This window comes from Lycorma delicatula, chromosome 1 (assembly GCF_047948215.1).
Source record: "Lycorma delicatula isolate Av1 chromosome 1, ASM4794821v1, whole genome shotgun sequence".
NCBI classification, from domain to species: domain Eukaryota; kingdom Metazoa; phylum Arthropoda; class Insecta; order Hemiptera; family Fulgoridae; genus Lycorma; species Lycorma delicatula.
The window spans coordinates 128967069-128984746 of NC_134455.1; the positions used below are offsets into that span (position 1 = coordinate 128967069).

The 17678-nt window shown below is 32.7% G+C and overlaps 1 protein-coding gene across 3 annotated transcripts in view; it reads right to left on the bottom strand.

Moving 5' to 3' along the window:
• Positions 1 to 262: 262 nt before the first annotated feature.
• The window catches only part of LOC142322217 (uncharacterized), a 96293-nt gene continuing 78877 nt past the window's right edge, over positions 263 to 17678 (bottom strand). For all 3 annotated transcript variants that reach the window (XM_075361046.1, XM_075361056.1, XM_075361038.1), the window contains 2 exons: positions 11252 to 11506; positions 263 to 2697 (listed from right to left, as the gene is read on the bottom strand). In XM_075361046.1, coding sequence (XP_075217161.1) covers positions 1154 to 2697; positions 11252 to 11506 — 1799 coding nt within the window. In that variant the 3' untranslated portion in view covers positions 263 to 1153. The remainder of the gene's footprint in view (positions 2698 to 11251; positions 11507 to 17678) is intronic.

Consider the following 17678-nt stretch of genomic DNA (forward strand, 5'->3'; position numbering starts at 1 on the left):
ATATTCTCCTACATCAAGTCATGTTGAATCTTGAGTAGTTGAATCTGATGTTGAGAGTTGAGTAGTTGAATCTTAGAAAGTGGCTGTATCTGAGTACATAGATTAAATTTAAGTAAAAAATAAATCCTCAGTTTTAATTTCATTTTGAAACTAAGGATTCTCTCCTAAATACTTTGTGATATGAAGAAATACATTTGTTTTTTTATTTATATGTATATATACATACATACAGGAAATCAATATGTCAAAATAATTAACAATATTCATAAAAAAAGATTTATTTATACTTTTTACAATTTAAGAATAACATCTAAATAAAAATAATAAACTCTTTTTTGCTTTTTTATTTCTAATCTGAAGAAGAAGAATATTTATTACAATTATGAGTAAATTAAAATTAGTACAATTTTGTTCTTTGGCAAAAATGTTGAAATTTTTATCAATTAACTTACCAATATTACTACTATATTTTCTAATTTTTAAACTGAAACAATATTTTGACCATATATTCAGTTATTTTGAACTGGAATACTTAGTCTAGTGTCTCTTGTAGATTTTTTATTCAATTAAAAATTAGCTTTTTAAATATCTCTATTTAATACCTTTTTTTTTAAATAAATTAAAACTACATATTTATTCTTTTATGGTAACTATAACATAAGCATTGTGATAAATACAAGTATTTATTTATGGAAATACATAACAATATCTTTCATTCTGTTTTTAATTAAACTTAAAGAAGAACTTTTTGGTATAAAAAGAGAATGAAATATTAATTGCATTTCATGGTACCAGCATACAACTTAATTTTATAGTACTAGTAGTAAGTTAGAACTTTCAATACAAACCTAACTGAAAATAACTGGTTTACTTATCTTAGGAACTATGAAATAAGACACTATAATAAATTCTATACTCTAAGAAAAAAATTTGATCACAGTTTCTTTACATAATAAGTTCAGATGAATTTTGGTTTGTGAACTATTTTGAAATTTTAACAATTCACATAATTAATACAGGAATAAAACAAACATTGTGATAATGTTACTTGGTAGTAATATAATTTTTTGTTTTGTTTTGATACTTAAGGAAATACTTTATTTTCTAGTTTATTGGGTGATAATAATACATCAGTCGTACAGTCTCATATTTGTTAATTTTTAGCATAAACTGGGATATTATTAATTCTGACTTTGACTGTTTGTTTATTGTCGTCTTCCTCTTCAAAACTCATTTGTGAATGTACTAAAGAATTCTGGTTCTTCTTGTTAATTTTTGGTGAGCGATTAAGACGGGGAGATTTGATAATTTTTGGAGCTCGTTTATTCATTTGTTTTTCAACCCATTTCAACATTGTGAGCACTGAATCAGGTCCTGCCAATCTGAAATCAGCTGCAGTTTTTACAGTAGGTGATGAATCTACACGGAATGTGCAGGCAATTCCTTGTAATGCCAACATTGCATCTTCATTACCAGCATATATGATTCGTACTCTCTCAGACCAGTCGACACCATACATAGTACGGAGTATGTGAATAGATGCTCTACCCTGGTCCCATTTAACAGGTGGTTTAGCTTCAATTGCCATATGTGCTTTATGCGGTTCAAAACCAGCTTTAACGAAAATTTCTGAAGCTCTTTTGATGATTTCATCCCTCTTATCAGGAGCAGCTTCACGGTAATGGAAAGTTAAGAGGACTCCTTTATTTTCTACCCAAGCTCCATCATGGCAAACTTCATCTTGTAGAAGACGCATCAGTTCTCTTAACTTCTCAGCATTCTGGCTAGGTACTGGATGAATAAATTTTGTTCCATCAGGATGAAGAATTTCAAGCCCGTGACTTCCAGCATATGTTACTCTATCTAGGTCAACCATATTGCTTACATTTTCTAGACTTCGTCCAGATATAATTGCAATGTTTACATCTGGCATATTGCTCAAACGTTCTAAAACTCTTTTTGTTTCTTCTGACATAAAAGCAAGATTAGGATGTGATGTTAGAGGAGCAAGAGTACCATCATAATCAAGTATTAGGCTGAGCTTGCACATATCATCTATATGATTTATAAGATAAATATCAAAGTCATCCAAAGTGAGAGGAGACATCTTATTTGTCAAAGGATCCCAATCCTCATCGTTCTGTAGAGCACCCATTGATGAAAGAAAAGAGTTCATCCAATGATTTACATTTAAAAGTTGCTCACGATTCCGTAGTTGTGTCATACGTAATTCACGCTCTTCTAAGGGCATTTGAAGGGCACGGTGTAAAACGTCTGCTGCTTGGTCAATTTCATAGGGATTTACTAATAAAGCTTCATGCATCATTCCACCAGCTCCTGCAAATGGTGATAGTATAAGAACTCCCGGCTCTTTAATTTGACATGCAACGTACTCCTTTGCAACCAAATTCATACCATCACGAAGAGGTGTAACCAGTGCAATAGCAGAATCTCTATAATGAGCTGCCAAATGTTCTTGGCTGATACATCCATAAATATAACGAATAGGTGACCAGTTTGGATGAGAGAACCTGCCGTTGATACGTCCAATTAACTGATCCATTTCCTCTTTTAGTTGCTTGTATTCACGTACATTAGTTCGAGATGGAACTGATATCTGAAGAAGAGTAACCTTTTCTATGTATTCTGGATGCTTCTCTAGCAATCTTTCAAAGGCTTTAATTCTGTGTACTAAACCTAAAACAAATTTAAAATATTGAACAAAATTTGTAAATGAAATGGAAAAATTAAAATATAATCATGAAAGAAAATTTTCTTCCATCATTTGAATTGTATAATAGAGCCATTCTAGCGCTATAGAGCACTTTTCCTCTACCAATAGCTGTACATCTACTCCTCTCTGCAAGCACCTTGCTATAACTGCTTGGCTGTAGTTGTATGAAGATTAGTAAATCAAACAGATTAGTGATTTAGAAACCATAAATTAAAAGGTGCTGAATAATTATTTATTTTTTGCAAAAATAAATAACTATTTAATTTATTTAAAATAACAATAAATATAAAATAATATAAGTTATTTCAGTTTTAAATTGAATGCTTAAAAATAATTATTTAGTTTCTGACTGTACAGTGAACATTATCGTTTCATAATTTTTACTTTCCCGTCTGCGCTATAATAGAGCGATAGCTTTAGAAGGGAAAGTATTGTAATTGGTTCAATTGGCCATATGCGATTTCACCGGATCTTGATGTTTTGACATCTAAGGAACCCAAAAAACGGATGGAAATCTTCCGGATGTTAATGTTTGTATGAATGTGTGTTCGGTGTTGGAGATATAATCACCTTATATCTCCAGAACTACTTGACCGATTTTGACCAAACTTGGTTAGATTACTTATAAATATGTGGGACATTGATGCCATTAAATTTTCAACTTAAAAGGTCAAGTGGATGAGGCTATAGAGCAAGGTCACCCTCAGTATCTTGAGATTTCGCCTAATTAAGGTATTATTTTTCTTAGGCACATTTGTTAACAATTAAAAAGTAATAATATTTCCAAAAAGAATTTTTGCAAAATCGCACCACCACCTCAAAAAATGCTTTAAATAAACTAGTGGCTAAGTGGGTACCCTAAGTCATTAGTATCCCCTGTCACCACAATGAGCACTAGTGTAGCACTGACATACAGCTGCTGTGTCATTGACTATGTTGTGACGTCACAGGTGAAGTAAAAAAATTAAATAAAGTAATAATATTTAAAGTGTAAAAACGTATTTAAAATGGCCGCTAGTACCGCCACATCCGTGCGAATGAAATCAATATGTGCGCACACTATAATTAGAACCATTAAATTAAATTTTTTTGTTTGATCAAGGTTTATTTACAAACAAATTTTACAAATACAAAAAAAATAAAAAATTGTAACTAAATGGGATAACAATAAAATTCACATTAAAAGAGACAATTTCCAGCGAAACTACTCAAGCGCACAATTCAGCATGCAAGAGGAACATGTGAAATATAAAACTGTCAATAAAGATAAATAAATGTGTTGAGACATACAAAGAAAGAAAAAGATATTAAGTAAATCTGTAAGTAAGAGAAGCGGAAAAGTGATAAGATGTCATACGTTCATACATTATCCTCTGCATCCAAAACATGCTGCCATTTTAACTGGCACAGATCGTTACCGTGGGCAAGGTGAACCTTGCAAGTTCTCATGTCTGTTGAGACGTTGTTCATAGTTGTTCGTAAAGTGCCGAATTTCATCCCAAAGACTTGGCATCTTCAGATAATCATGCATGAATCTTACTGTTCCTTACGAACCATGGTGCATTTGTTATATTTCGGAGTGGTTTGTTTTGGAACTGCTGAATAATTTTGATGTTGCTCTTGCTTGTTGTACCCCAGTGTTGCATATCGTAGGTCCGGATTGGTTTTAAAATTACATTGTAGAGTAGAATTTTATTAGAAAGAAATAACTGGGACTGTTTTCCAAGTAACCAGTACATGTGTCTTAGCTTGATGTTTAGCTGGTTCCGTTTCTCGTAGATGTGATGTTTTCAGGTCAATTGACGATCAAGATGTAGACCCAGATACCTTAAATTGTCATTATGGGGAACAACATCATTGTCCAGATGGACCAGAGGGCATGTATTTCTTCTCATTGTAAATTTGACATGACTGGACTTGGAGTAATTTTAATTTTCCACATAGTCAACCATTGATAAATACTGTTCAACTTCAATTGCAATTTATTTGAAGCTGCGGTTGGATCATTGCCAGCTGCTAGGATTGCAGTGTTGTCAGCAAATGTAGCAATGGTAACATACGAGAGGATGGTAAATCTGCTGTGTAGATTGAGTATAGAATTGGTCCCAGTACAGAGCAATGTGGAACACCAGACCTGATATCAAAAAATTTAGATAATTCGTCATTATGCTTGATCTAGAAAATTCGATCTATAAATAATTTTGTAAGATTAGGTAAAAAGGTTGTGGTAATCTTAATTTCAGTTTATAAAGTATTCCAAGAAGCCAGACTTTGTCAAAAGCCTGCTGTAAATCCAAAAACACTGCTGAACAACAATTTTTTTCTTCTAAACAGCTGGTGATAACATTGACAATCCAATGAATTTGTTCAATTTGTTCAATCTAGTCCGAAAGCCAAACTGATGGTAAGGAATTATTTGGTTATTCGTTAAAACAGGCTTCAATCGTTGAAGGAAGAATTTTTCAAAGACTTTCAACAGAATAGGTAATAGATTTATAAAGAACCTACCAGGTTGGCCTAGTGGTGAACTCATCACCGCAAATCGTCTGATTTCGAAGTCAAGAGTTCTAAGGTTCAAATTCTAGTAAAGGCAGTTTCTTTTATATGGATTTCAATACTACATCGTGGATACCAGTGTTCTTTGGTGGTTGGTTTTCAATTAACCACACATCTCAGGAATGGTTGACCTGACACTGTACAAGACTACACTTCATTTACATTTATACATATGCTCATTCATCTTCTGAAGTAATACCTTACAGTTGTTCCAGAGACTAAACAAGAAAAAAAGAGAGGTAATAAACTTATAGGCCTATATGAACTCACCTCATTTAGTGGTTTACCTGGTTTTGGTAGCATTATTACCTGAAACACTTTCTACTCATATGGATTAACTGTTGTTTGAAGATGCCATTAAATAGATGCTTAATGAATAAAATGTCCTTATATGGTAGCATCTTTGCTGTAATTAGATCAAACCCTGTCGATTTTTTTGAATTGAGTCTGTTAATTGTTTACACAATTTCTGTCGATGAAAACAGTTTTATCGGAAGAGACATAGGAAGAGGGCTTTCTAAAAATTCAAAAATTTCAGTTTATCATCCTTTCTTATATTATTAGGCTGGAATACTGTACTTAGATGGTCGGCAAATACATCAGCCTTTTCAATATCACTTCTAGCCCAAACACCATTTGTGACCTTTAAAGGTGGGACAGAGATAAGCGGTAATTTTAATCTTTTAGTTACTTTCCACAATGAATAATCAGCTTTCTCATAAGAAGAAAAGTTTTCAAGGTGAGATCTAAATGTGTCATTTTTATTTTTCTGCAGAAGTTGTTTCAACTTGCGAGTAGCTATGTTTAGCACAGTTTTATCAGAAGGATTTCTAAAATTTTGGCACACTCACTCACCTTAGTCGTCTTTTTTCATAAATAAGATTCATAACCTCTACCTAGAGAGGTACCAGTAATCAGTAACACTGATTACTGGTACTGATGACCCTAGTAATTAGTTCCTTCCCATCTTTCGTACTTTTTCTCTAGTGTTGAACTCCAAAATGCTTGTTGAATAATGGATGTCAAATGATTGCACTACAAATATCGTCAGGACTTTTAAGTGGTATTTCTAGATTCAGCATATCCGCTTTCAAACTTCAATATGAATCCCAATCAGTTCTGCTATTGTGAAGCTCCTCAGATTTTTGTTTTTGAATGACGGTTGTGCCAATTGTAAGCAAAACAGGAAAATTATTGGATGTAGAATCGTAATTGCATTCAACGTTGGTGTAAAAAGAAGAGATTCTTGAAGAGACAAAGAAATCTAGCAAATCTGGGATTTTTGTCTGATCTGAAGGCCAGTAAGTTAGTTGCATTGTAGACATGACATTAAGGTGGGATTTTTTATGCAGTTCTTAAGTTTTTTCCCTTGACTGGTTATTAGTTGAAAACCCCAGTAAGTGTTTTGCATTCCAGTCACCCTCTGCAATAAATCGGGAGCCAAGTGTTTTGAAAAAATGAGAAAATAGATCACAAGAGATATTGTGGCATGGAGGATAGTAAACAGCAGATATTCTGAGAGGTCCATGTCAGTCGTGAATTTCAATCTTTATCACTTGTAAGTGATCTGTGCTGTATGACGGCAACTGAAAATGTTTAATAGTGTTTTTTTTACAAGAATCGTGGTGCTCCCATACGCCCTACAATCAGGATGGTTGGTAGTGTTAGATTCATCATGAACATTCATAGTCAAGTTGATATCGATAGTGTTTATGTGTGACGGTAGATTATTATTTACATGGGATGATTCACCATTGCTAGGAGGAACAGCTTGTAACTGGTCCATAACAATGCACTGAGGAAGGTTATGTCACTTATTCATGATACCAATTAAAAGTATTCCTTCTTGAAATAATTCTAGGACAATAAGAAATAAAATAATGTAGTCTACAATGCCTTGTTATAACTCGGTGTAAGAAATTATTTCACAAACATAAATTTTCACTAGAACTCATTAAACAAGTCTTTCTTACACAAACAGCTGTTTTATTAAATTAAATAAACAAAAAAAATATTATATTTAAATAAAATAATATATATTTTAAATTAAGTTGTCTGTGTATGGGCATGTAAGCTGTACATTAGAAAAAAGCCGCATGATGGGAAAGTCCTACAACTGTGTTGTCATTCGGAGGTCCTGGGTTCGAATCCCGGTCAGGCATGCCATTTTTACACATGCTATAAAATTATTCATCTCATCCTCTGAATGAAGCAATACCTAACAGTGGACCCAAAAGTTAAACAAAAAAATAAATAAAGAACTGTGTTGTCAGCTTTTTTTAATTTTATATGGTTTTGGGTCAGTTGATAACTCATAGAACATTCTAACCCAAGAAAACAAATCATCTGTATGAATTTCCTCACAGTAGTAAACAAGATGTATACAGACAAGAACAAACTTAAAAGTACTGCATGAGTTAAATAAAGACAGAGGGTTAAAACATAGCAAGACAATACAAAATATAAAAATACACCAAAACAGACTGTCATTGAAATCAGGAATTGACATTTTTATATTTTTACATTTTCCAGTAAAGGAATGTTTTCCTTATTTTGTAAATATTCCATTAAAAGGAATTTTATTTTAAATCAAAATATTTATTTATTTAAATTTTCATTGTGGGTTTGATCTAATTTTGTATATTTAGCATATTTTTTCACTTAAAAGAGCAATACATTCAAATCCCGTATTATAATATTGTGTAGTTACCAAGAAAACAATTATTGCAAGTTTAAATATCAACAATTTTTTTTTAAAGAAATGATATATTCTGGGTTATATAAAAGACAAAATGTAAATATGTATTAGAAATTAAATATAAAAATAATTAAAAATCATATTATTATTTATAATTTTCAAATATATTTTATTGTTTTTGTTATATTTCATTATTTTTAATACCATTTTATCCCAAAGTTAATCAAACTTTACTGTCTTATGCCAACAAACCTATTAAAACAGTAAATAAATAATTTATTATGAAAGGGTACAAAAAATCAATTTTGGATGGCAGGATTCTCATAAAAAAATGATTTACCTATTTTAGTTTAACTATAAAAACAATTTTGTTTTTCAGTTTTGGGGATGTGGTATCAATCTTTCTCCATTTTCATTTTTTCTAACCACCATACACTCATCAATTGTGATGTTGAGAATTGTTCCGTGCAAAATGTTACAACCACTACAAATCTACAAAGCTTTAATGCTTTGTAGATTGGTGCATTATAATGCTTTTAGTGTGTGCATACACGCACATGTATATGGAGGATTGTCAATCACATCACCCACCTTTTGCATAATAATTATTGGAGAAACAGATGATTAAAAAGACTTTTATTTTGGCCCATAGCAGCATCACCGTACATTGTTAGTGATATTTATTTTTTAATCTTTAAATCATAATTACAAGAAAAAAGGTATATATATCAACCTGAGAACTCTATTCTGTACTTATGATTCGTTAATAATAGGAACAGAATGAAGTTTAGTAAGATTTCAGTAATCTTCTTGTGAATAATATAGCTTTAAACATGTTTTTATTATGTGGTTACCAAAGTTATAAAAACATATTTGATGAAAATAAATGATGGAAGAGGAGTATTTACATGATCAATTTTAGTGAATGAATAGCTATCTCAGTACATTATGTAAAATGATTAACAGTATATATAAAGTAATAGTTATACTTATTGAAATTACATTGACATCTTTTACATAACACTTTCATCAGCAATATTTTCTTGTACAGCAAAAGAATTTTGTGTCAGATGTATGAAATACTATTTACATATTCCTTCATATATCAAAAATGAAGTTGTAATAAAGTTACAACGTCTACTCTTTGATAATTAGTAAAAATTCAAGGAATAATAAGATACAAAACAAAAGGCTGAGTGGAGTGATAAAACTGGGAGTGGTTACAAATTGATACATCCTCGAAAAATAAGTAAATTTCAAAAAATAAGACTGAATACTCTGGTATTATAACAACTTGTAACAAAATATATTTTTTTCACCTCCAGGACCACCGTTATTTATTACTTCAGAGGTTGAGATGAATGACAGTAGCATGTGAAAATGCCATGACGGACTGGGATTTAAACCTGGGACCTCTGGATGAAAGTTCGAGATGCTACCACTCGTGCCATAGAGGCTGACAGCAAAATAATATAACATTTTTATTATTGTTAGTAGCTGTTGTACTAGTATGTATTAAATTATAATTACTTTAAACATTTTGAAAATAATTTTACAGGTAGTAAAATATATATATCTGTAAAATAATATTAAAAAAAAAATATATATATATAGTTCTTAAAATAAATAAATAATGAAACTTGGAATGGATTGATTCAAAATTATGAATAAAATATACTTAAAGTTTTTAAAGATTACTCAACAATGTACAAAACTCCAAGACTCCTCCATTAGAACTAAAAAGATAAGTGTAGATTATAAACTCATTCCTAAAACTCATCTTTAAAACACGTTTTCAAAATGTTTGAAATCTTAAATTTTAAACAGGGCTGCTATATAGATGCTTCAATGATCAGACAAATTAATTGTTATAGATTTTGACCCATGGATTAATTTTTGAAATATGATTATAGTAAAAAAAACTTGATTTCGTAGTTAAGATAAAAAAAAAATTTAACACCCTTATTGCATTTCACTATTAACACTAAAAAAATCCTAAAACCAGAAGAGTTCACAAAAAGTTTTTTTTTAGGAGAGGTTTAAGTAACTTCAACAGTCATGCTGAAAGAGAAATGTTAAGGAGACAAAAGTGTATATAAGACTGGCTTATTCATTAACAAATCAAAATTCTTCAAAAAATACTTTAACTTAATAATTTGAAATTTTCTCATGAAGTAAGTTTTAGTTAGGATTACACAGTCTAAATGTGGAAAGTACTGTTTTTTTTTTTTTTTTTTTTTTTTTTATTAAATCCTAGTGCATTCAAGATAAGTAAATTTATTGTTCTCAGATTGTAATAGGAATCATTATAAATTGTTTTTCTACTACAACTCATCACAACTGGTTATTGAGTTATTTTTCATAAAACTTATAAACTCTGGATTCAGTTTATGAATAGTAGGTCCTGCAGTGTTTATTGTGTAATGGTAACAGTCATTATTTTATTAATAAAAAAAATGTGATGTGCACTGTTACAACAAATATTTTATTAACAACCTTTTCATAAAGTTTAGAAGTGGGACAAAAAATATTAATGAAGCATTTGTCTAGAAAAAGTAGATATGAGTATCATTTCACAAGAGGCTTGAGGATTGAATAGAGATATTCAAGTATACAGTATTAATTAAAGGAGTAGGTCATAAATCATGGGCATACATGGAAATTTATGGTAATAAGCTTACTTTTATTGAAATACAAGAGACAGAAGTGATATTATTTTTTTAAATCCCTGTTTGGTGGATATTAGATACAGGTAAAATATAGCTTATAGGGCTACTTAAAGATGAGTTGGAAATTTGTTGATTTAGATGTGATAATTAATTTACAATTATCAACATGTTTATGTTAAGAATATTTTAATTTCAAATAGAAGCACTTCAAAATAAAATCACAGCTCCTGAGTCATCCAGTCTACTAGCTTCCTCAAGGGAGGAATTGTCCAGTTTGGCAAAGATTACTGTTTATGAAATGTAAAAACATAATATCAAGGTATAAATCAACCATGTTTTTGGGTTCAATTCCTAAATCAACATTTTTTCACTAAAAAATTCAACCATTCATTCATTTCATTAGAATATACCCAAGGTCATATTATAATAATAATAAAACAAAAATACTGTATTATGTAACCTATCATAACTTAAAAGTAATGACTTAAAAACTGAACCAAACAAAGAATTAAAAAGGAATTTTATTGTGATGAGATACTGTTATTATTTGATATAAGAAAAGAGAATTTTTATAAAATAAATAATATGATTTACCTTTAGTGTAATCAAGTCTGTCCACACCTAAGATAACCTTAACTTCTCGGTCTTTCATAAGAACTGGAGCCATTTCAGCTAGTTTTACAAACCTCTCAAACGGAATGCCAATTGGTAATGCTTTAACATGTACAGTTCTTCCTGCTAGTTCAACAAACATATTGTTACGATCTACTCTGCAACCTAATCGTCTACAGCAGCAATCAATAAAATTCAGACAGTAGTCTTCTATGTGAAATCCCACAAAATCACATGCTGTAAGAAATAAATTATAATACTTATTAAAGATCATGAAGTAAAAAGATATCTCATCATTTCTAATAACAGAATTAATGAGTTTTTATTTTTTATCTATTTATTCAGAATTATTATGTATTTAGGGATATTATTTAAAGCACCTACCATCAAACAATTCTAGTATTCAGTTAAAAAGAGCAAATTAATATTAATTAATGATTGATTCAATCATTCTTTATCCATTTCTTCTGACAGTATTTTTATACAGTTTGCATTATAATCCCCACAAGTGTCCACTGTAGTTAGATATGCACAACACTTATAGGTAATGGTAAGGATCATTTCTAAAATTTTCAGTATATTTCATATTATCACTAGGATTATCATAATTGATTTGAGTATTATTTTCTGCTCTTCTAAAGTGTTAACACTGTAGAGCGTTAAAAGTAGTTTTGAGAATGGAGGTACTGTAAAACTTATCAACTACAAATGTTAGAGTGATAATGCTAGGATGGGCAGAAAATAACACTCAAATCAATCATTTCTACCAAGATTTAAATTAAATAAAGGTATGTTTACTTTTAATTTGATTTGAATTTTCCTGTTGTTAGTATAATGTGAATTTTAGGGTTAATTTAATGGTATTGTTGAACTAGTTTTCATAAAGTAGATTAAGAATAACTATCTTTTGTTTACAGGCTTTCTTAAGGAAGTACACTTGGTTTGAATGTTTTATATTTCTCAACCTCTATCAATACTATTCTACTATACCTCTATAATATTATAAAAAATTATCTTAACTATAAGCAAATGTTTCCTTTTCACTCAGACTTCAGAAATGTGATATAATTTAATTTTCTTCTCTTCCTTATTGAGTAATTTCTCAAGGTATTGGGTCAAGGGTACTGTGTGTTCCATAATCTACACTAATATTTCTTAAGGAAAAGAAAGGAGTTGTGTTTGAATAAAAAGTGAACAGTCACTTTCCTTTATAATGTTTTGATGTCCACTGGCAAAAATGAAATAGCCGGTTATGCTATGAAAAGTTAATTAAGGAATATAATAGGTGGAACTTAATCAGTATTAAAATAAAAATTTAATAAAATAAAATACATGGTTGCAGATGATGAATAACAAAGAATATTATTGCCAAACAGTCTTACAGAAAGAGTAAAAAGAATCTTAGTACCAAAAATGACTATTTTATTGAATGGAAGGAATCCAGGATGTATCCAAAGAACGGGTGATAGAAAGTGAATTGTAGAGCTACTGCAAAATTCTTAAAACAAAGGAAAGGAACTTTAGACTAATAATAGAATCTTCTTATATATTGTGTGATTAGAATTTGGAGGTTTTAAATGGGAGGTTGCAACAAAAAGTAATGTGGTTAAAATGATTTTTTGGTAGAGAAGTTTGGATGATCTTTCATCCTTATTTGAAATGGTATTCAAAGTAGAACAGAAGTAGAAATAATGATGATAGGCAGTGCAGAAGTTAGGAAGCTAGTTTTGTATGATCAATAATCCAACGTGTACATGGCTTAGGAAATCCCACACCATTTAGTTTTTTTTTAATGACAATACCACTTTCTGGAGTTTTCAGCTACTCTGCTCTGCTTTTTTCAGTTTCAGAGCTTAAAAAGAGTTTCTTCGGAACTATTCTTACTGTAGGTAGTATAATTATTTCTTTATTTCTCAAATCCTTCAGTTTTCTTGCCAGATTTTAGTACTTTTCCTATTTTAATATTGGTAGTCTAACTCAGGAGGATATTAGCATTACTCATTTGTTTGATGTTTCTTTTCATTACAGCCAGACATTCCTTTTTCAGCTAATAGATCCTTCTTTATTGTATTTATGTACCATTCTCTTTCCTATGTCTTAATAAATGCCCTCACATATACATATAATACAGAGCGATTCAAAGAAACGGGAAATTTTGAAAGTTGTGTTGGTAGCCGTGGGCGATTGGTACCACTTGATAAGTGGCGCCAGCCTCTCTAACCAAACCTGCCATTTAGTTGTCATGGATCCTTGGAGTGGTGCGCAACGTGCATTTGTTATCAAACCGTTTTACAAAAACAATGACAGTGTGGAGGGAGCGCGTAGAGAATTTCGCCGTCATTTTAATCTGGGACGGCACGACCGTGTTCCATCAGCACATGCAATTAAAACATGGATATCTAATTTTGAGGAAACTTGTTCGGCAATGAAAAAGAAACTCCAGGCCGTGAGCGAACCGTCCGTACACCACAGAATGTTCAAGCTTTACAAGATGCTGTCACACGAAGTCCACATCGGTCAATCCGTCGTGTCTCAGCACCTTTACAATTACATAGTTCACGTGTTCGAAGAATGTTAGTGAAGGACTTGCAATACCATCCATACAAGTTGCAGATCGTCCAGGAACTGAAACCGAACGATGCAGATGTGCGAGCACAATTTTGTAATGTAATGCTTCAGAAGATAAATGATAACGAAGAGTTTGTTCACGAGCTGTGGATGTCAGACGAAGCGCATTTCCACCTCAGTGGATTAGTTAACAAGCAAAATTTTAGATGCTGGGCACAAGAAAATCCTACGGAGCTACACCAGCATCCGTTGCATAGCAAGAAAGTGACCTTGTGGTGTGTTATGTCATCTTACGGTGTTATAGGCCCTTATTTTTTTGATGATGACAACGGTCTTGCGATAACAGTGACGTCGGCTCGTTATGTAGTCACTGCTTGAAACCTTTGTTGTGGAACAACAAAAGAGATTTCCACCAATTCTTAACACAGCCTGGTTTCAACAAGACGGAGCAACGTCACATACTGCACGAATATCGATGGCAGCTGTACGCCGATTGTTTGGACAACGTCTCATTTCACGAATTGGTGACATTAGATGGCTTCCCAGATCGCCTGATCTCTCAGCTTGCGATTACTTTTTGTGGGGTCACCTTAAAAGCAAAGTGTTCCACAGTAGACCTGCTACAACGGAAGAACTGAAGACAAAGATCCGAGTAGCAATTGCGGAAATTCCAGTTGAGATGTTACGTCAAACCATGAACAATTTAACGAAGAGACTTCGTGAGTGTTTACGTAGAAGAGGAGGTCACGTGGAAGATGTCATCTTTAAAAAATAAACTAAAATGTATGTATCCTAAAATGGCAACATTTGTACAATTACATGAAATAAAATTCATTTTCTAAAAAAAATTTTGCATTAACGTTATTTAATTTTTAAAATTTCCCGTTTCTCTGAATCACCGGTATATATATAAATATACCTGTATATATATATATATAAAAATACATTTTATATATATATATATATCTACATACAAGAAAGAAGAAAAGGCTCCTATTTCAGCCTGAGAAGGCCGCTACCTAGTTTTCCCTAGTTTTCATTTGGCTCAGGACTATAAGGTTGCCTTTCTTGGCCATGAGAATGCCCCAGACGAACCGAGTCGTACTCTCCCAGCAACTCAGATCACAGAGCATCATCACAACCACAGTTGTGGGGGCTCAGTGCTCCAAGATCCACCTCTTGTTTCCTTTGATCTGCCGCCCACCGAGCACAATTGAAAAAGGTGTGCTCAATGTCGTCCCGTACACCAGGACAGTAGAAGCAGTTGGAGGATGACACTTTCCCTATGAATTGGAGATAAGCGCGGAAGAACCCGTCACTCATTAACAAATGGATCACATAGTACTTCATGTTTCCATGCTGCTGCTCTGTCCATGATCTGACCAGAGGGATAAGCTCTTGCTGTCCAACGTCCTATGATCGTGTCCCAGCTCTCTGGCCAGGGGAGGAACGTACGAGTTCGTTCCTCCAAAGCAGGTCTTCGGTTTCCCATCTCCTCCTCCTCCTCCTCCTGTAGATTGCCTGGCACTCCTTTGCCAAAAGAACAACAGGTACAATACTGGTGACCATTAGATTGGCAGGCTCGGAAACTGACCAATATGTGGAAGCGACTCGCAAGTTTGTTGCATGTGTGCGAACCACTTCCACTTTCTTTCGAATCTTAATGCCTGGTCCCACAATTTCACCCTGTATAACAGGATGGAATGCACAGTGGACATCAGCAGAATAATAATAATAACTCTTGGGGATCCTGTAACCCCTTAGAGCACATCTCCAGGTGGCAGATAGGAGGATTTTTCCCAAATATGGGTGCTAGGAGTGAAATGAAATAACTCCTCTGGACCAACCAGTAAAAACTAGCCAAAAATTTCAGTGACGGAAGAAGAAGACTTTTCCAATGACAAATTGGGCAGAAGAGCAAAAATCCAAGTGTGTCTGTTGTCAGATTGAGCGACATTTGGTCAGCGTTTACACACCATGTTAGGGGTGGCTGAAAACCAGTTTTGAAGGCTTGCCTGCAGTAGCTAAATGTGCAAACCCATTCTAATAATGCAGTGGAGACAAAGAAGATTAGAATAAATAGCCCAGGCAATAAGGGGCCTCAGCCTGGTCCCTTTGGAGCCGTCAGGCTGGTGTAGATTATGGTGGAATGAGTGGCATCACAAGGTAGATTAGCTGGAATTGGAATGGTGAGGGACAGTCTTTCGGCAGACTACAACCCATGTCCTGGGGCTTTATCAAGAAACCTGGCAACCACCAGAGCTGGACAACCAAGAACTGTATGCAATGGACAGATGAAATGAGTCACCTTGTTATGCATAGTTACTATACAACAACACAACTGAAGACGGATTCCACAGCTTACAAGGTCTAACTACGTCAACTTTTTAACTAAAAATATCCACATTTGGCACAAACAGTTGCAGAAAAAAGAATGATAGATCAGAGAATGGTTACAGTCAGGAACAGTAAGCTAACAACTCCAAAGACTTAAGGGGAAAACAGTCATATAACAAACAGAAAGAAAAGAAGAAAATACCCAAAATTATAGTGAGAATCGAGAAGTGAATGCAGGAGAATGTCAGTAGACTTCCAAACAAATGCTCCTGCAGCAGAAATACAAGTGGCCAACAAGAAATCAAACACAGAATATCATAGAAAATCGTCTAACAAGCAATCTAGAGGATACATTGCCAAATGGGCTGTCAATAACTGTTTAAATAGATCACAAATACCAAAACTCATTTTCAATAGGTCAATTCAGCTACACATCAAAATAATAAGCAACATCCTCGTAAAATATATCAATGGAGGAAATTCAATAACAGACATCTACACTCTTAGATATTTTGCCACTTCAGCAGCTGTAGAGAATAACTAGAAGTCATTCAACTTGAACTGCAAAAGAAACCATGAAGCTGTTCACAAACCCAAATGGGAGATAAGACTGAAAAATAAAATAGCAAAACTACAAAGCGACATGGGAAAACTAAAACAATATATTCAAAGAAACAGATCGGCGAAGGAATGCAAAGCTGTAAATCATCTCATATACAATAAAACCCTATACAGTACTTCATATACAGAAACCCCTGCAGAAGCTTTGGAAACACTGAAACAAAACCTGCCATTGCTCCAAAGCTTTGAGGACATAAAGAGTCCAGTTAAAGGAAAACTCAAAATAATCACTTTTATAGAAATAAAAACCTTTTCTATAAAAACCTAAATAAAATGGGAAAAATCAACAGTGCCTCCAACTCAATAAACAATAAAAGATTACTGGAGAAATCTATGGTTGAACTCACTCATAACACAATGGTAATGCTTCATGGATGAAAAAAAAAGTAAAACAGTCAAATTTGTCATATCAAGAACAATATGAAATAACCCTGGAAGAATTGAGTGATGTGATAAGAACACTATTGGAAAGCTCATGATCCAGATAAAGTATAACTTCTGGTTAAAAATATTCATCTCAATACACCAGTTTTTACTTAAGGAAATTAATAACATTTTACGAAATCCAGAAGCTCTACCAGCATTTCTTGCAGAAGAGGTAATATATATAAAACAAAAGAATGAAAACACCCAGAAACCATCTAACTACTGTCTAATAACTTCCTACACTCACAAAATAATTTCCTCTGCTATAATTGAGAAATACAGCAACATCTGGTTGCTCATAACATCCTAACCAACCAGTAGAAATTACACAAAAGGAATAGCCTAAGATACAAAGAACAACTGGTGGTAGACAGGATTATCATGAAACAAGTCATAATGAAGCAGAGAAATTTACAGCATGCTACATAGATTACAAGAAGACTTTCGATTCCATTCC